This window comes from Tricharina praecox, assembly GCF_024521635.1.
Source record: "Tricharina praecox strain CBS 144465 chromosome Unknown BZA05scaffold_10, whole genome shotgun sequence".
Classification (NCBI taxonomy): domain Eukaryota; kingdom Fungi; phylum Ascomycota; class Pezizomycetes; order Pezizales; family Pyronemataceae; genus Tricharina; species Tricharina praecox.
In genome coordinates, this window is record NW_026250412.1 from 245,630 (window position 1) to 264,986 (window position 19,357).

The 19,357-nt window shown below is 53.2% G+C and overlaps 3 protein-coding genes across 3 annotated transcripts; all 3 read right to left on the bottom strand.

Annotated features, from left to right (window-relative positions):
* Positions 1 to 377: 377 nt before the first annotated feature.
* BZA05DRAFT_473435 (mitochondrial inner-membrane-bound regulator-domain-containing protein) lies at positions 378 to 3,214 on the bottom strand. Its single transcript, XM_051488068.1, has 3 exons — positions 2,480 to 3,214; positions 2,119 to 2,378; positions 378 to 2,062 (listed from the first exon to the last, which is right to left on the bottom strand). The coding sequence occupies exons 1-3, from the start codon at positions 3,186 to 3,188 to the stop codon at positions 737 to 739; spliced, it is 2,295 nt and encodes a 764-aa protein (XP_051339951.1). The 5' UTR covers positions 3,189 to 3,214; the 3' UTR covers positions 378 to 736.
* A 227-nt stretch (positions 3,215 to 3,441) lies between these two features.
* BZA05DRAFT_395756 (uncharacterized protein) lies at positions 3,442 to 4,647 on the bottom strand (the record flags this gene model as incomplete). The annotated part of the gene is made up of 3 exons (XM_051483472.1): positions 4,378 to 4,647; positions 3,918 to 4,320; positions 3,442 to 3,846 (listed from the first exon to the last, which is right to left on the bottom strand). Exons 1-3 carry the CDS (start codon positions 4,558 to 4,560, stop codon positions 3,443 to 3,445), a joined length of 990 nt encoding a protein of 329 aa, XP_051339952.1. The 5' UTR covers positions 4,561 to 4,647.
* A 29-nt stretch (positions 4,648 to 4,676) lies between these two features.
* On the bottom strand, positions 4,677 to 6,994 carry BZA05DRAFT_395758 (translation elongation factor EF-1 alpha). Its single transcript, XM_051483473.1, has 8 exons — positions 6,918 to 6,994; positions 6,726 to 6,817; positions 6,473 to 6,557; positions 6,222 to 6,402; positions 5,808 to 6,167; positions 5,447 to 5,751; positions 4,949 to 5,385; positions 4,677 to 4,896 (listed from the first exon to the last, which is right to left on the bottom strand). Exons 2-8 carry the CDS (start codon positions 6,728 to 6,730, stop codon positions 4,890 to 4,892), a joined length of 1,380 nt encoding a protein of 459 aa, XP_051339953.1. The 5' UTR covers positions 6,731 to 6,817; positions 6,918 to 6,994; the 3' UTR covers positions 4,677 to 4,889.
* Between the last annotated feature and the right edge of the window lie 12,363 nt (positions 6,995 to 19,357).

The following is a 19,357-nucleotide window of genomic DNA, read 5'->3' on the forward strand; positions in this document are numbered from 1 at the left end:
CTATGATAGTGTTTGCCCTTCGCCTTTAGTAGGTACGATTTGCTTGGTTTTCGTTTTCGTTTTGTTTCTTTTTCTTTTCGTTCGAAGGCGCTCCGGAGTGTTTTAGGTATTTGTGCAGAATCGGTTCGGTATGGCTATGGTATGGCAATGGCAATGGGCGTTGTTTTCCTTTCTTTTCTTTTTCTTTTTCTTTTACTTCTTTTCTGGTCAAATGAAATGGGAATGGGACAACAGGTACCTACGGCAGGGCAGGACAGGTCAGGTCAGGGCGACGGATGGGCAAATGCGGGTTTGGTTTGATTTGTACGAACGACGAACGGTTTTAAGCAACTACAATAGATGCTTGAGGAAAAAAACCTCTTCCGCCTTCAGCTATTGTGATGAACTCTATTTCTATTGACTCCCCGCCGCTTTCGCTTCGCGCGGGAGATTTTTTCTTGTGGGTAATTACTTACACTAGGTAGTGATAGCAACACCAAGTACATATGGTAGGTACTTAGTTTATATCATATCGTACATACGTCCATCCCACATCCCACATTCAACCATTCAACCACACCATCGTCATCGCAAACGTGTCTCCCAATCCCAGACCAGAAAAGCAAAACGAACTAATCATCATCCATCATACGCCATCCACTCATCCATCATCCATTCACCCAACCATCCCACCAACCACCCACCCACTCACAGCAGCCGTTCCCATCTTATTTTCGATATCCTACAACCCATCCGTTTACCGCGCCATCCTCTTCCTCTCCAAGAAGTTATCAACGCTAGAGACCATGCTGATGGCCTTATTCGTGAAGGCGACGAAGCCGTCGACGGCGCCGTCGCCGCTGCTGCTCGAGCCCGCCGCAGGCAAGTACTGCATCGTGATCTCTGTGCGGCGGCCACCACTGACTCCGCCCTCGACCACCGCACGCGAGATCTTGTAGCCCTTGCCCACCAGCTCCACCACGCGGCGGAACTCCATACCCACGAACTGGTACGAGATCATTTCCGACTCGGGGGCCTCTGGAGCCTCCGGGCGAGGAGGGTTGGAGGCGTCGGCGGGAGATGTGTCTCCGGACGGGGGTAAGACCATCCATCGGGGGATGTGGATGTTTAGCTTGGTGGAGGCGCGGAGCGTGTAGTCCTCTGCGACGTTGAGCTGGGAGTTGGCGACGAAGCGGGACCATTCCGACGTGGCGATGCCGCCGAGTTCCGGCGCGTCCTCGCGGACCTCGAGGTAGCCTTCCTGGCGGCGCGCGAATTTCAGGTCGCAGCTGAAGCGCGGGAGCATCAGGTCTGCGTGCGACTCTGAGCCAAGCGCGAAGATCTGCGGCGTCTGCGGGGAGCCCGTGGATTCGTCGATGCTGAAGGTCATGCGGATCGGAGGGTATTGCTCGAATACGGAGGGATGCGCCCAGGGAGAGGGGAGGAAGCGCAGCTGGAAGTATTCCTTCGAGGTGGCGTTCTCGAGCGGCGGCGCAGGAATCTCAAAGTCGGAGCGGCGGATGGGATCCTGAGAGAAGACGGGGATTCCAGCAAAGGTATGACCGAACACGCGAGGCTTGTCGTGGAATAATTGAAGGAAGCGCATGATGTCAAGCTCGTAATCCTTGGTGGTGCGGATGTTGTAGTCATCGGTGTTGATGGCATAGAGGAGGTGACCAATCGTTGCTTCGTATTTTGTGCTGAACCGCTGGTCCAATGTGCTGTTCGCTTTCTCGGATATCTCGCTCAGTGCCTCCCAGACGGTAGAGATGTATCCGCGGTCTCCGCTTCCCACTCGTCGGATTACGTCGGCGGATTTGTATGTCAGTCGGTCGGCTGCTGCGCGAGTGATCTTCTTGTTCTGCACCACCGGTTTCACACGGCCCCATTCTCGGTTCCGCGCAGTCCATGGTAACGAGGCAAGCTCGGACGTGGGGTAAAGAGCAACCATCTCCGAGTTGATGATAGGTGGGTTGTACAGCAGACAGCTGTTCGTCCTCAGCTGTAAGTCAATTGAAGAGATTAGGAGCCGCCGGGCATCGTCGAGATTGTGTCGTGAAGGGCCCAATGTAGAAATGCGAAGCTGAACCAACAATTAGCAACCTTACAATGAGTGTCTTGGAGAGAGGAAACACATACAGCATCTGGAGAGATATTCTCAATGAATGTGTTCGTTAGGCGAGATATGGTAGGAATAAACTCATCCCTCAAAGGCGCAATCCGATTCGTAGCGGTGATGGAAAACTCCTCAGTTATAACCGCCTTGAGCGTTTCGGCAAGAGCTTTCTCGATCTTCTCTATACTAGCCAAACTGGCCTGTATAGAGAGCAGCCCCTTCGCAACGTCGACCGTGATCCTGGCGGCAGAGCTTTCGGCCCATTGTCGTAGGATCCGCCCGTCTAAATCTATCAGTCACTGTCACAAACTTCTTCCCATAGCGACAAAACAAGAACACAAAGAGCCAATAGTGGGGTGGGTGATGAGAGTGGAGAAAACCTACCCTCGCCAATGAGGAAGAAGATATCTCTGGTGGTGATGTTGATGTCCTTGAGCACAATCACGTCCTCGCGTTCCGCGATTTCTTCGGCGACAATCATCTTCCACCGATCGCGCATCACCGCATGGATGACATCCGGCTTCCTTGTGTACCGGCGGTGTTCCGGTGGCGTAGTGGTATCCTCTGGCAGCGAACTCTCAAAGTAGTCCTGCAACTGCGTCATGTTGAACGCATGGGACAGCTGGTTGTAAAGTTGATCGTATCGCTGTTGCGACACCCGTGGCTCGAGAGGTCTGGCCAGCGATATCTCCATCTTGGTGGCATCGAGCAATGCCTCCATCTCGTACGTGAGCACCGCATTCGACAGATTCGCCAGCTGCAGCTTATCCAGCGGCGAGATAGTAACCTTCGGTGCTGTGTATTTCGGCCGTGGCGGGGCGAGGACAAGGAGCTCGTGGCCGGAATCTCCTACTCTTTTCCCAGCGTATTCTTTTATGGGGTTGCCGATTTTCGTCAAGGTGGGCCCGCCAACATTGCCGCCGCTGACGGTGGGGGTAGCATCGTGATCATCGGCAGGAGAGTGGTGAGAATTCGCTGCTGTGGTATACCGCAGTGCTGCGCCGATGCGGGTGGGCGTCCGGAACGTCGCGTATGCAGAGCGGGCGTGGCAGCGGCAGCATACTGCGAACAAGGAGCCTGTTGTTGGTGGCATATGAGATCGTTCAAGTATTGTAGAACCACCGCCAGGAGAAAAGTTTGGGATGTAAATTGTCCCCACTAGCGCCGATGCGGGAGGCGTCTGGGCAAACGTAATCCACACGATTTATCACTCGTGCACAGGATAATCCCCGACGCTCGGAATTCTTCAGGCATGCTTCCATGGCCGGAATTGCCCGAATACAAAATCGATGAGAAAAAAAGCTCTTTGAGCACACTTATAAGAATTATGTAGTTCAATGGATTGACCTAAGACAACGCAACAAGCTCATTCCCCAGAATCCCAAACGCGGTCCAACGTCCAGTCCTCCCCCCGATCCTATCCGCCACAATCTCGAAGACCGTGCCCTCATCAACCGTGCTCCTTGCCCCTCTCCTACCATATCTCTCCTCGTTGGGCTCATATGGATGTCTCGAAAGCAAGATATGGAGGTCAGCCCCGTAAGAGAACGTTGATCCATTCAAGAACCTCAGCGACGAATCAGCAAACACACTCGGCAGTGTGCTATGCTTGAACGCAAATCTAGGATGAAAGTTTGGCGTGTCAGGAGGGGTGGTAGTATGGGGTGTATCGTTTAGCAACAATACAGCGATCCCGTAGGTCTTCACCAGCACCGCAAAACTGCGGAGAACCTCCACAAGCATAGCCTGGCCTGCACGGAGCCCAGCACATCAGCACATACGCCCCTCCCCCGCATCCATCGGTGGGGGAAAGGAAACATACCCTGAAGCTGGCTCTTATTAACCATCGTCGCATACAGCAGCGTGACGTTATCGACAACCACCAACCTCACGCCGCGCTTGGTCCTCTCATACGGCACCTCGCGCCCACCATCCCCCTCCTCGTCCTCCGACTCCCCCTCACTATCAGGCACAACGTTACTCTCCCTCTGCCGCGTGCGGTGATCATCTCTGATCTCATCGATCGTCTCGACGAGGCCCTGGAGATCGAAGACGCGGGTGATCTTTGCCCGCTCCAGAAGCGAAGTGGCGACCTCTTGTGACGGAGATGTGGCAAAAATGATTTCCTTGAGCGTTTCGCCGGGGAAATTCCCCGTCGTGTCCACCCATATCGCTTCGGTAGTCGGGTCCGAGAGGATATGTGAGGAGAAGGTGTGCAGCGCTATCTGGTGGCTGATGTTAGCAACGACATGGCAGTAAAGTGGGACGAGTCAGATTCGCACCAGTGTTCGTGACGGCGGATGTGAGCCGGAGATAGTGGTAATCGAACCATAGGGGAATCCGCCCATAAGGACATCGTCCACCGGTTTGCAGGAAGTAGAAAGGGAACCCCACGCCGCCGGGCGGACTTCAGATAACCTGAGCAAAGAAGATGCGAGGGAAGGTTTTGAAAATGATGCAGCCATGATAGCGTCAGGTGGAGTCTAGTATGCAAAGCACAGTGCAGAGAACATGGCTGACGTGCATCGTGACCAGTCGATGTATCCTTACCCGGTATAATAGGAAAGTAACTACATTGCGGGCTCCCTTTTAAACTTTCACGATGATTCAATTCACGTGTAAGGTTTCAGATTCACAGAGGACGTAGATCAGGTGGAACACTTCCAATTAACCCCGAAAAAATGATTCGATCATTTCTCATTCAGAACAAAAGAAAACCCCAACCCATGGCCAGCCAACTTTTATCACAAGAACACCAGAAATACCCCGCCCCAAATACCCAGAAGAAAATTACTTATTTCCTGTAGAGGTTAGAAAGATGCAAAAGAAGGAATGAGACTCGAAGAAACTTACTTGGTAGCCTTGACAGCAGCCTTGGTGACCTTTCCGACCTTGTCGACCTTGACAACGGACTTGATGACACCGACGGCGACGGTCTGTCTCATGTCACGGACGGCGAAACGTCCAAGGGGAGGGTACTCAGTGAAGGCCTCAACACACATGGGCTTGGAAGGCTGCATCTTGACGATGGCGGCATCACCAGACTTGATGAACTTGGGGGCCTGCTCAACACTCTTACCGGTACGACGGTCGATCTTCTCGATCAACTCGGCGAACTTGCAGGCGATGTGGGCAGTGTGGCAGTCAAGAACGGGAGCGTAACCGTTTCCGACCTGACCGGGGTGGTTCATCAAGATGACCTGGGCGTTGAAGGACTCGGCACCCTTGGGGGGGTCGTTCTTGGAGTCACCAGCAACGTTACCACGACGGATCTCCTTGACGGAGACGTTCTGTAGGGGTAGAAGTTAGTAAATGTAGATGATACGAAAGCGAAAAAAGATCGAAACTAACCTTGACGTTGAAACCAACGTTGTCTCCGGGAAGACCCTCGGTGAGCTGCTCGTGGTGCATCTCAACGGACTTGACTTCGGTGGTCACACCAGCGGGCGCGAAGGTGACGACCATACCGGGCTTGATGGTACCGGTCTCGACACGTCCGACGGGCACTGTGCCAATACCACCAATCTTGTAGACATCCTGAAGAGGAAGACGGAGGGGCTTGCCGGAAGGACGCTCGGGGCGGTCGATGGAGTCGATGGCCTCGAGAAGGGTCTTTCCAGAGGACTTTCCACCCTCCTTAGTCTCCTTCTCCCAACCTGAAATCGAATCAGCACGAATTTTCAGAAGTGAGGGGAAGGAATAGAAAGCTTACCCTTGTACCAGGGGCAGTTGGAGGAAGAATCGATCATGTTGTCACCGTTGAACCCGGAGATGGGGACGAAAGCGACGGTCTTGGGGTTGAATCCGACCTTCTTGATGAAGTTGGAAACCTCCTTGACGATCTCCTTGAAACGGTCCTCAGACCACTTGGTGGTATCCATCTTGTTGATAGCGACGATGAGCTGCTTAACACCGAGGGTGTAGGCGAGCAGAGCGTGCTCACGGGTCTGGCCATCCTTGGAGATACCAGCCTCGAACTCACCAGTACCGGCAGCGATGATGAGAATAGCGCAGTCGGCCTGGGAAGTACCAGTGATCATGTTCTTGATGAAGTCGCGGTGACCGGGGGCATCTGTTTCGAAACGTTAGTATGAGGAGTCACAGAAGGATGGAAAGCGTGACATACCAATGACGGTGACGTAGTACTTGGGGGTCTCGAACTTCCAGAGAGCGATATCAATGGTGATACCACGCTCACGCTCGGCCTTCAGTTTGTCCAAAACCCAGGCATACTTGAACGAACCCTTTCCAAGCTCAGCGGCCTCCTTCTCGAACTTCTCAATGGTACGCTTGTCGATACCACCGCACTAGATAGGTAAGGCAAGTCAGATAACACGCATTGAAAATGAGCCGCAATCAGCAATGGATGAATTTTACCTTGTAGATCAAGTGACCGGTAGTGGTGGACTTTCCGGAGTCGACGTGTCCGATGACAACGACGTTAATGTGAGACTTCTCCTTTCTGCACACGTATAAGTGATTAGCAATTGAGGGGTCGAAAAAGTCAACATCACCATCGAGATCAGCCTCACGAGAGGACCCGATACAAAGTCGCAATCAAGTCCAATCGGCAGGCGACCGAAGTGTGCACGATGGATGAAGTGAGTAAGCAAGAGCAGCGGAAACGTACCCCATTTTGAAGGTTGGATGTGGTGAGTGTAGATGTGTTGGTTTTGGGGGGTATGTGATGATACTCAGAAGAACGTAGGCTTGTTCGGTATGCTGTATTCAATCAGTTGCTGACCAAAGCAGACGAGTTGCGAGTTGAAGCAGGAGAGAAGAAGAAGTGCGAATAGTTGGGGGTGGGGAAGGAAGTACTCACAGTGACAAGGAGAGAAGAGAGAGAAAGGGAGGGAGGCGGGTGTTGTGAAGGAAGCGGGGTTTATAAGTAAAAACCACTGTGCCCCTCACTGCCAAGGCGAGTCACAACAGACCTTAGCGCAAGCACGGCGGAAAAAAAAAGGTTTTCTTGGACCCCCGCTAGCGTTCGACTGCCTAATCTGGCCACGACAGCGGCGAAAAAATAAAAAAGCCAAAAAATAAATTAGCTTGGATGCCTCACTCAAAAGAACAGCCCGCACAGAAGTTTGTGACTGCATATTTCGACAGCGAGCCTCAACCCTGGCTAGGTGGGGGTGCGTGCTCTCGCCGAAACCTACGCCCGCTGTTTCCGATGGGCGAACGCACACGGAAAATTTTGGGAGTTCGCAGCTGCTCAGCCAGACCCTAACCCTCAACCAACGCCATGTCAACAAAAGAAAGACGGCGATGTAGAGCATTTTCATCATCGGTCGTGAAGTCCGCGCAGGCGTAGGCGTCTCTGTGTGGTCCACAAACGCTTGCTCCTCTCCGCCGTCCTCGAATTCCCTCGAATACGCACCAAGCAATATCTAGCCCCTCCGACGACCCCTCATTATTCAAGTTTCCCCTACACGGAATCCTCGGATAGTCCCTCGAACTCCTCTAGCGTCACGATCATATCTATATCCCTGCACTGTCCCGGCCTGCCTGCCTTTGCCCTGCCCATCTTCCAGTCTCCGCCTTATGTGTCTCCTTAGTGCCTCCAGAGTAGTGCACCTTATGCTAGCGAAAGCCCTCTGAGATGCGGGATTCCAGGCGCCCGCTCGCGTCCGATCGTAGCCGCGCGAATAGTGCATGCTGTAGGCACTTTATCTCGTAAGGTTGTACACGAATACCGCTTTGTGTCGTCGAGTTCTTCATGACCGATCACACCGTATATACCGGGGAGCGTTTGCTCAAGCGCCCGCTGTCGAGCGCAGATCCTCGTAGCTTTCCGTCCGCAACCTCGCCGCTCCCCAAACTCAGCGTAGCGATTGACCGGGAACCTGGGGATGGACCGTTCCGCATGATTTTGTGACGTTAGCACATACCTTGTACATGCCGTGTCGACTCACTTGTGTGCCATGATGAGCCATAATCAACAAGCATACTTTCATTGAGCGTTTTATCGAGCGGATTTGGTTCATCCGTTGGAGAGTCTCCAGCTTAGAGTAGAGTCATAGGTACCTGGCTGGCTCTTGCTGTTGCTGCCTTCTCATCTCTACGGGGAGACTCGTCAACAAACTCGTATCGAGGTCCGTTTCAGACGTTCGCCGGTTATCCGCAGCCTCCAGACCAAATACTCGTATACCTTAAAACGGAGCATGTCAATTGACCTCCAGACTTCCACCGACAGCGAACTTCGATAAAGCTTTACGCCAATCACAAAGGTACAATTTATGTTGTGCTATCGTGACGAGTATAGTAAACTTTGACTTTGGGTCATTTTCAAGAGGTCTATCATCAAAGACAGTGGTCGCTTCTTGCCACTGGATTCTCGCTTCTCACGGTATGTCCTTCTCGGCAGTGAGTCAGACTGATCTCTGGCATGACTTCAGCCTAGATGGCACCACAGATATCTACTGCTCCCCCGCTGACGAGCTCTTCCGCTGCGGAGCCGCGAGCGGATACCTGCTTCATAGTTATTGAGAATTGGGATTTCTTCGAGTCCCCATCTAAAAGATCCAGATGGAGCCTACGTCATCATACGCACTTGCCTATATCACTTCCGTACCAGCTGTATCCTCGAAGCAGAAATACCATCGGCGCTGCAAGCAACCGTAGAGTAACAGGAGAACAATGCACCAGCCATAATGACCAACGCTCGACATGTTACTATTATTGTAGCTATTGTCACCAAGCCGAATCCGATCTCTCAGAACATCTTCACGCTCAAGGACGTCAACGATACTCCAGAAGTAGGGGGTTGAAGTTGAGAGCTCACTTCTGCTATTAAAAATCCTACCCAGGGGTCCTTCCTCCTCCTTAATCGATTCTTGCCTCCGCAAACAGCCAACATCTCCACCTCTGGCAGCCAGCAAAACTTGAATTCCTTCTGAAGTGCCGAGTATCATGTGGCGGGCTGTCAATGTAGGGGACGGAGACCATGAGTTCACTTGTTGAACGAGAATCCTTCAGCAAATGCGAGTGCGAGTGCTGAGAATCACCTTTTCTCGAAGTATGACTCAAAAGAATACGATATTGCTGAAAGTCAAAAGATATATGGATACTTGCTTACTTAGGTATGTAGTGAATCTACACAATAAAACATCCATAGGACATACATGCCCATACGGCTAATTGATCTCCAGGTCACTCTGAACGGATACCTGGGATTGGTGACTCACACGGAAGCCTCGGCCACGGGTTCTAATCCAGACAGGCGACGTAACCTGGAATTCTGCCGGCCGCATGAATGGATAATCCCGAGCCGGAAGCTGAACTGAAGGGGGTATGTGTAGCATGACTTCGCAATAATCAGGAGTTTCCCTATTACCGTCGTCATCTCCTTTGCTCCGTAGAGAAAATCTCACTCGCCGATTGACCTTGATATGGCGACGCTAACGCCCTCCATCGGATGATCGGTGATGTTGCCCGCATATCACCAGCAACAATATCGCCGTCATGTCCCAGCACTCACCGCAGATCTTGTCCCATCAACTCACATCAGTTCCCAATCCAGACACGGTGCCTGCCTTCACCAATCGAACAGTACAAACAAGCCCGAAAATAGAACCCTGAGTTGTGTGGGACGCGCGGCAGCCTGCGAGTCGGCAGGTGTAAAAACGGCGTGGGGCACTCGGTGTACACTGTACCCAACTGCGGGGTAAGTGTGCGGAAAGTGATGACATTCGTCGGCATCGGTAATCATGGCCGTAAGATACCGGGACTAGTTCGACCCCGCATAGACGTTGAGCGTTACTCCTACTTGATGTGAAGATCTCACCTCGTTTCAATGCTTTTAATCACGACTTCTCACGCGTGAGACGAGTGACATTACATGTACAACTCCAATTCGGTGCTGCGAAACACTATCGGCAGTCGCAATGGTGTGGTGGGTGCAAGCTCACAAAGTGTTTTTTTATTTAATCGGTGTTTGTTTAATCGTTGTTTTTTACTAGTTGATTGTTTAATCGTTGATTGTTTACTCGTTTTTTACTCGTTTTTTTACTCGTTTTTTATTCGTTGTTTGTTAGCAACCCACATGTGAGAACAACTCTATGCTCTTGTCGAGTTCGCACGAGTCAACGTTTATGAGTAGCCGGTCTGTCAAAGAGAAGATTGGGTTGCTCGTTCTTTGTCTGAGGGTAGGCACTCCGTTATTCGATGCCCACGATGGAATGGTTAGCGAAGTATATAGTCCAACCAGTACAAGTCTCGGGGCAATACTCTACCCATTTCGTCCAACGAGCCGCGGTGTGTCCTTGAGTATCGAGTACCTCCCTCCCCACCTAGCAATCACTACATACGCGATTCGAGATTGGGAATCTGCAAGGCGATATGTATTATGTGCATACCAATCGACGTCGAAAGTCAAACAGACATGATCACCTCAGAGCTTACATGATGGCGAGGAGATCCATCCATCCACCGACCATACGGACAACTCCCGATCTCGCGGACGTCGACCCGGCAGCTCACGAGTGACGAACCATGATCCGCCCTGTTTCGGAGCTGACACCGATGCATACATCCGCAGCTACCTATTCCGTACCGCGCATGGACAATGCCCGATCCTCCGTTTCGGAGTCTCTCCCTCAATTTCACGTTCAGCCGCAGCCCCCACTTGGGCCCCTTCCAGCCTCCAGGCAGTCGTAGAGTATGAGGTACCAATGTATGTACTCTATGTACTTGCGTAGAGTCATCGAATTCCCCGCCCTTCCTCTCACTCACTCCTTTCTCTCTCTCCCCACTCGCCACCGCCACGGGCTGCCCGGTCGATACGATAAGGCATCAGCATCAGCATCCCCTCGCACCCCCCCCCCCCAGCCCCACCCCCGCGATCTTCGCAATCGCTAGCGTCACGACCCCAACAACCAAATCAGGGGTGTGTGCGCTATGCATGTCCGGCGGCTATGAGGATTGGCACACCAACAAGTGTGGAAGATGTGCATGTGTGCATAAACAAGCAGGTTTTCAAAAGCCGAAGGTGCGAGTGCGAGTTACGGCCGGTCGGTTGATGCAGGGACGTATTTTAGAGAACGACGGGGGAGAGAGAGACAGAGGGAAAGAGAGAGAGAGAGAGAGGGAAACAGAGAGGGAGGGAAATAATCGTCACGAGCGAGCGTGAGGGGTCGAGCGGATGGCGATCGGGTACCTACTTCTTGCGTACCGCAAAGGATCCTTATGCTCAGCCTTATGGGGGAGGAGGGTGCGAGTTTGTTCAGCACCGATGGCACTCTACGTAATCATTGTGCCGACAAGATGGATCCACGATAGGCCCTTGGCGTCGAATCAGATGGCGACTCTTTGCCCCGTTTCACGGATGTCTTTTTTATGCGGCCGCTCGAGATATTTATTTAGACCGGTTGCATATCAGAGCAGATCGTCCAGGTGACATGAGCCTTAGACAGACCATGTAGCAGAAGTATCCCAACAACCATAAAGCCATCAAAGTCCTTTAGTGTACACTAGTGATAGCAGACAATGAGCTTCCTGTACGTGGAATCGACGCGATGCGTGTGATGATGGATTGGCGTTCAGACGATTGATCGATTGGCGTGTATCTCGGTATAGAAAGAAGAACCACAAGAGAGTCTGCTCCTGCGCTGCTCGTCTCCACCCACTACATATGCTAAGAAAACACTAAACGTTCGACTCCTAGGTACTTTACTCCAATCTAACCCTCCACAACGAGTAGCATGGGGTGACGAAACGATCGTGTCTTGACACCACCACGCCACAACACCACGACCATCGAAAAGAACGATAGACGGCACGCGAGAGTAGCTACCACCCAAGAGACAGTTGAGTAGGCTCTCGGATAATCCCATCGGCCGGGAATCGCTGTGGGGCGGTCGTTTTACGGGCGCCAAGCCTCATCATTCCGTGCACCCATGCTAACTAATACTCGTCTGACGGCCAACCTACTAGTAGCCGCGCCTTGCGCGGCAGAATAGCAATGAGACAACATCGCAGATTCCCAGGTGTCACCGGAAGAAAAAGTGCGAGAAGGAAAGGGGGTTATTTCTCAAAGGAATGCGGAGATGCTCCAAGCACCCCCGTTTAGCCCCTATCACGCAGAAACTGTCGATGTCGGGTTCCGGGACAGTGTCGGATGTCCTGACAGTGGCCGCGGGGAATGCCGCGTTTGCCGCCTACTGCTCGCGCTTGGCCGGCGCTCCCCGAATCCCCCGATCTCTACAGTCAATTCTCCGTTTTGCATCGTTTTACAATACATACAATACATATCCTCCCGTGAGGTAACAGGTTTCGTCCTCGCGGCTACGACGGCAGCCTTCCATCCGTCTGTCGTAGGATGCGGCATACGGCTTTGATATCTCAGCCCTCCGAGTTGGTAACTTGGCATGTCATTTTCCTACATAGGAGCTCGCAGCGCGCCTGGATTATTCGGTGCATGTTGATGTCGCTGAGTGTGTTCAGCCAAGTAGGCGTAAAGGATGGGAATGAGATGGGAGTGCAAAAGCTCAACGCTCAGCGCCTAGCGCTGGGGGGACTGGAAGGCTGGAGGAGGCTGGGGCCGTGGATTTGGGTGTTGAGTGCGCGCCTCCCCACCTCACCTCACACAACAGCGCTTGGGAGTTGGTTGCAATTTGCAATTTGCTTGTGATCGAGAGGCTGCGATTGAAGGACGCGGGCATGTTCGGTTTCCAGGTATCGTACCAAAGTGTTGATGAAACGGGGCAGCTATCTTAAGCTACTTCCTGACAACCTTAATCTCTTACTTGGTACCACCAAGTCCTTCAGCGCAAGTTAGGAAGCTGTGTGCATAGTAGTCCGAAATCGAGTGATACCGGAAATGGGACAAGCGATCCTTCCGACGTCTACCGTAGTGTTCCGGATCGATGTGCATACACCCCGGCAGTCTCCGAGACGCCGCCGGCTTCATTCCGCCAGGTGATCGTCGCCGCCGGCCGGCCGTACAGTGTGTTTCTAAGACTTACATAAGATCTCCGTGAATCCATCAAGATTTACGGCCCTGGACCCTGGTTCACACCTATTCTTAACAGCCATCGGTGTCAACCCTAAAGTCTAAACCCCCACCCGACAAACCCCAAGCCGACGAAATGGGCGCTCTCCAGAGTCTATCACCGTCACCGTTACCGTGCCGCGTTCGTTCATTCGTTTGCTCGTGCCCATCACTACTATCATTACTCTACTCTATGTACCTAGAGTAGAGTACACGGCAAGCCGCTAGTTAACACCCCGTGGTGACGACTGACGAGGGATTGACGAGGGATTGACGAGGGATTGACCTGAGAGGTGCGCGCCAAGGCTATCAACTTTCAACTTTCAACTTTCAAGATTGCTGCACACTGCACAGTGCAGAATGTTATTCCCAAAGTTAGGATATAGTTGGTACTCTGGAGTCTATGTAAAGTCTATCGCTCGACAGATTCCAGATTCCAAAATCGAACCTACTTCGAGGAATGATGGATCCTTGGCACCTGGATGGGTACCGGGCGTTCTCAGTTCCAAGCTCCAAGTTCTGTCACATTTCCTGACTCATGTGGCATTAATTTATTTTTACTTTATTTGGCTGCTCATGATATTTATTTTTAGTCGACCGGCCGCCTTGGAAGTTGGGCCTTGGAAGTTAAAAGTTGAAAGTTGACGTTCGAAGGCTTGGAGGCTTGGAGGCTTGTATGTAAGCTTGGATTCTGGAGGCTTGGACTCTTATGGAGCAGGCTGCAGATCCCTTCCGAATGCCACGGGATTTTGGAACGGACTGTTCTTTCGGAGCCAAGAAACCACAGTCAGACTCAGGCGCGGACCCGGGAAAGTAGCGCACCCGCATATATACGAGCGGATGTACGGTGCCTAGAGTACGGTAGAGTCCGGTATCTGCCCCTCTTTACTGGCCCCCGCGCGGCCGGCTGGTACCGGTGGGTACTTAGGTCGGTGCTTAGGTCGGTAGGTCGGTAGGTCGTATGTACAGTAATATCGGGCCTCCGGTGGTAAAAGAGGAGGAGAGGAATTGTCATATCCGGCCTGGGATGTGAGAAGAGAAGAGGCCCAGGGGAGGGAGCGGGGTCGGGGTCGAGGGAAGCATGAGACCAGTAGGTATTGGTCGGTTTACTGTTGGCGTGGGACTAGGAGACGCGGGACTAGGAGACGCGGAAGACGACGGGAAGCGGGGCGGGAAGCGGGGAGCGCGGCTGACACCGCGCTATTCCTAGTATATCTCCTCGAGATCCACCCAGATCCATCCATACCTGCAAGGCTGCACCATTGTAGGCTTACGCAGGGAAGCGTGTACCTATCATACCAAGATTGAGCCCGAAAGACCAATCCCAACCGCCGGCGTTTGCCACTTTACCACTTTACCTTTTTTGGGGTTCCGGGTCTCTGAGTCTGAGGCTTGAGCTTTCGTCTGATCTCGGCAGCTTGAACTTCGAGAAATAGACACGGTAGGCACGGTAATCTGCGGAGAAAGTGAAGATTGTGGATTGGTCAGCCAGCCAGCCAGCCCGCCAGCACAGTCAGGCGTGGCTTCGGCTCCGGATATCGATCATGGATGGCTCGCATGCATACACGGTCATATGGGATACGGTAGGTACCTGACTATCACAGAATGAGTACCTAGATAAATCTAGATGGATGGAAGAGTTCATGGGGGGGGGAGGGGAACAGCATGCGGGATGTACCTAGAACCCACTGCACTGCGCAGAGCAGAGCAAAAGTGTTATTTCACCGCCAGCGCTCGCCGCAAGCGCTGGCTGTCTTGTCCAGTGGTTCTCAATCATCCAGTCAACTCGTCCGCGGCGATTCCATCCAGGACTGACTAATTGTGCACTTTCGTTCGCTCCGTTCGTTCGCTCCGTTCGCGATGTACCTATCCGGCAACTCTTAGAACTCTTGAGGTTTGACTTCGCAAGTGTATGGGGAGCGGCTGAATAATGGATTCTGGATTTTGGAAGGCTGAGATGTCTGATGCGGCGCCTGAAGCGCCGCCGCTGGGGAGCGTGATTGTGTATGTGCTGGTACTTCCAGGGCCCGGTTTCGGTGACGCTGGGTGTATTGGGCAATGGGTGCTCCTATGATTAGGTACCGGTGCTGCGCAGTGTGTTGTGCGGAGACGCGTTAGCTGATTGGGAGGTTGGAAAAGGTACAATACATAGGATCGCATACTGAATCGCCATTGCGATGCCGCTCCACAGTACGGTAGGGCGCTAAAAGCTGTTTTCACTCGACAACCCAGCTGAGGATGTAGATATGGCAGGTAGGTACAAATCTTCCCCGACAGCCCCCAGCGCAGCACCTGTGTTCGAAGCTACATAGAAACACTTGGTACGATACCCCGGGTCCATGATCCATCGATGACCGGCACCTCCGTTGTTGCACCTCCGTTCGTGCGCCACAAACGGACGCTGACGCCGATCGATGTGGCACAGCGTGGCAAACACCTCGGTCCTCGAACGCCGTATGTACTACGGACCACGGTATGTGTGTAGTCCACACACCTCCCGTAAGAGACTCGTCACTCGGATAGATGAAACCGTGCCTATGCCCTACCGATCAGCATCCAGAATCCAGGGCCGACCAACGGGTGGACGGCGAATGACGGTCCAGGTAGGAAACACATGGAGGGCTGTGGCGGCGGTGGAGGCGGCGGCGACGGTGGCGGGGAAAGCCGAATTGAGGCGAGTGAGGCAGCAAGGCCGATGGGGCAGTGGCGGTAGTAACTAAGGCTGGAGCCCCACGCCACGGCGATCACCGGGATCCCATGGCTTGTATTGTACGTGTGTAGAGTAAGTAATTTCTGCTCATGTGCATGTGCACTGTGCAGGCGGCAGCAGGCCGGAACACGTATGTGAGTATTTATGTGTGTAGAGTACGGCATGTAGGCAAACCACGGAGACGTCGGGATGTTTGTTTGTGCTGTTTGTGCAGTTCGAATTCGAGTGGATCGGGGAGGGAGGGAGGGAGGGAGAAGTTGCCCTGCCTGCTAGATAGGCTCGGGGGCCGCGGCAGAACCGCAAGCAGCAACTCCTGCCGCCGCCAGCTCGACTAGATGTAGCTCGAAACGAATGATCTCCGTGAAACCCTGAGACAAAACGTCTCACCGTCATCGTCATCGAAATCGTCATCGGATTCGGATTCGTTATCAGCCTTCGAGAATGATGATGGGGCAGATGAAGATGCTCAGCCCTACATAGACGGTGGATACACAGAATAATGTGTAGTGTTTGTACTGATGTATTGCACGTACGTATTCGGGGTGGCTATTATTTATGCTTCCCGCTGTCCGACAGTCCGAGCGTTTGACGGATGGGGGCCGCATGTACAACATATCGATGCGATGGTTTCTATTCGGTCGAAAACGGCGGGTTTGGAAACCAGAGTCACAAACCGTGAGACGTTTGGCGATGGGGGGAAGGAATGGAGGATCGGAGTGCGCCACGCAGTGCCTCGGGCAGTGGACACTGGACACCGGACACTGGACGGATCTATAGATGGACGGATCTATAGAAAGCTGCTCCGTGCCTGTTTCCGTTTCCGTTTCCTCGTCATGGTCCCCGGAAAGTCGAACGGCGAGTCATGTCCGCCGCGTGTCCTGCCGAAGAGTGTTTCCGTTGACGGCACCGGGCCCCCGGTCAAAGTCTTCACGAGAGGCATAGTACAGTAGGGCCGGTACATATATCCTCCCACGCTGCCGCGGCTGTTTGACGATAGGTGCGGTGCAGTGCGGTGTGTGCGTGCTGTCCTGGTACCACCCACTTGGTTACTGCTATGATAGTGGAGTAACCAAGTGCCAGCCACAGCAAGTTTCCCACTTACGACAAACTTAGTAATACACATACAATGCGTGCCGATAGCATGGGCAGCGCACACATGCATCGAGGATACGAAGGCTGTAGTGAAGATTGTAGACGTTTCTTGCATAGTGAACATGTAGGACAGAAGGGAAGCGGTTAGAACACCTTTTTTTCCTTTCTTTTTTTCTTTCTTTTTTTCTTTCTTTTTTTCTTTCTTTTCTCGTTCTTTTTTTTCTTCCCCTTCTTTGCTTTTCCGCTTCTCGATTGAATTTGGCTGGCTTCCCCTCTTCCAGAGTGGTCGCGCGTGAAAGGGAGGTGCAGCAATCCTGAACAAACATGAAACCTTAGCGCCGAAAAACCGGAGACGCACGAGTGGCAAGGCGCATGGCGTTATTCCCCAACTGGCCGCAGACGACTGTCGGGAATTTCGCTGAGTGGTGGGAGGGCCGGACAGGGGTGCGCTGGGCTGCTGCTATTTCGGGCACACCAACAACTGGTGCGGATGAGAGCATTCGCTAGCCACGAGATGGCCGACGCAGAGTACGAGCGCGCAGAGGAGGGGGAGAAGAAGTAGAAGAAGAAGAAGAAGAAGAGGAAGAAGAAAGAGGAGACAGAAGGGGGGAGGAAAGAGGAAAGAGGAAGGAGGAGGGAATTGATGGAGATGAGAGGGGAGGGGAAGAAGGAGGGAGGGAGGGGCGCTGAAGACTCCAAATTGGCGGCGGCGGAGATGAACACCGCAACAGCCGTGGATTCTCAGCACTTTCTTCCCATCGATTCCTCATGGAGACCCGGAGTGCCGATGCCAGCCAGCAGAATTGTCAGTGGAGAGGGAAGGGAGGGGAAGGAGGAGGGACGGAGGGAGGGAGGGGTGCTGAACAGTGAAGACTCCAAATTGGCGGCGGCAGAGATGAACACCGTAGCAGCTGTGGATTCTCAGCACTTCCTTTCCATCGATTCCTCGTAGACTTCGGAGCACCGATGCCAGCCAGAAGGATGGCCAGTGGGGAGGGGAGGACCACAACCGTGCAAACAACTCGCGGACGGACAAAGACCTTCCCTTCGTTCCGCCGTATCAGAGTCCTGCCTCGCCCGCGTAACAGCACTGAATCCGTGAGGGAACCGGTGGAGGAATGGCTCCAATGATGGGACACCGTCATTTTTCTATTATTTTCGGAAGCGTTCATTGATGATCGCCATGTCCTTCAGTGTCTGCGTCACGAACTCCATTCCATGTCCCAGGTGAAAGCACCCGACACTCCTACGAAGCACAGAAGTCCCGTGAACCTCTGGCTCTGAGGGAGGAACCTCCCTGATCCCGGCCACTCTTACGAAGGACAGAAGTCCCATAAACCTTTAAGAAACAAACCTCTCTGACCTCGGCCACTCTTACATACGAAAGACAAAAGTCCCGTGAACCTCTGAGGGAGGATCTTCTCTGATCTCGACCACCCTATGGACTCTGATCGAACCCTGCGCCGCCTCCCCTCTTGCCGCCGAAGGAATTCACCCCTCATCCCCAATCCGCATCAACTCCCCACCACCACCACCTCGACCACCACCTCGACCGCCTCGACCACCACCTCCATACCTCCATACCGTCAACTCCTCATCCTCCTACTCCTCCTACCTCCACAGTTACCACCACGAGAGAGAGAGAGAAAGAGAGAGAGAGAGAGTGTGTGTGTGTGTTTGTGAGAGCCACGAAGGTAAGAGCCAGACAGCAAGAGAGAAAGAGAGAGAGAACCGCACGGCGCCATCCTACATACCAACCACCCCAACTCCGGGCCCACCCCCGGTTCACCCTCTCGCCGCATTCTCCGGTTCACTCTACGCGAGATTCTTCCAATACATACTTCCTTACCTACGCACTTACCCATCCTCCCCGCACCTTCGCCGCCATCTTACTTACCCCCTCCACCCCCCTCCCAGATCAATCTATACACCTTTCCCTTGTCTATCTATTGTCTGTTGGTTTGGCGACAACCACTGCGTGATTGGACACCTATTCTCCGATATTTCAGCGGCTACCACTACCGTCCTGCTACAGTACCTTCGGCTCGAGCATCCAAGCCCTCCTCCTCCTCCTCCTCCTCCTCCTCCTCCTCCTCTTGCGCGTGTGTTAGTGACCCTCCCTCCTCCTCCTCCTGTCTCCTCGGTATCGTATTTTACCTTCCTCCACCAAGTGTCAAATCTCGAGGGCGCTGGCTCTTATGTCATGCTCCTGGGGGGTTACGGGTTTGAGCCGAGTTTCGTCGCTTGCCCCCGACCCTCAAGCGCACAGCGCCGCTTCACTTTTCCCGCGTCGTCTGTGCCGTGATTATGCTGCCCGCATGGAGTGGCTCCGCATGGGGTTCGCATTATTCTGGCATCGATCGTGACTGATTTTAAGATGGGCGTTCAGTGATTCGATAAACCCTTTCTCCGACGTTACTGTGCTCTCGGCCTCTACGGCGCACGTCTGACGTACCTGGAGCGCGCGCGC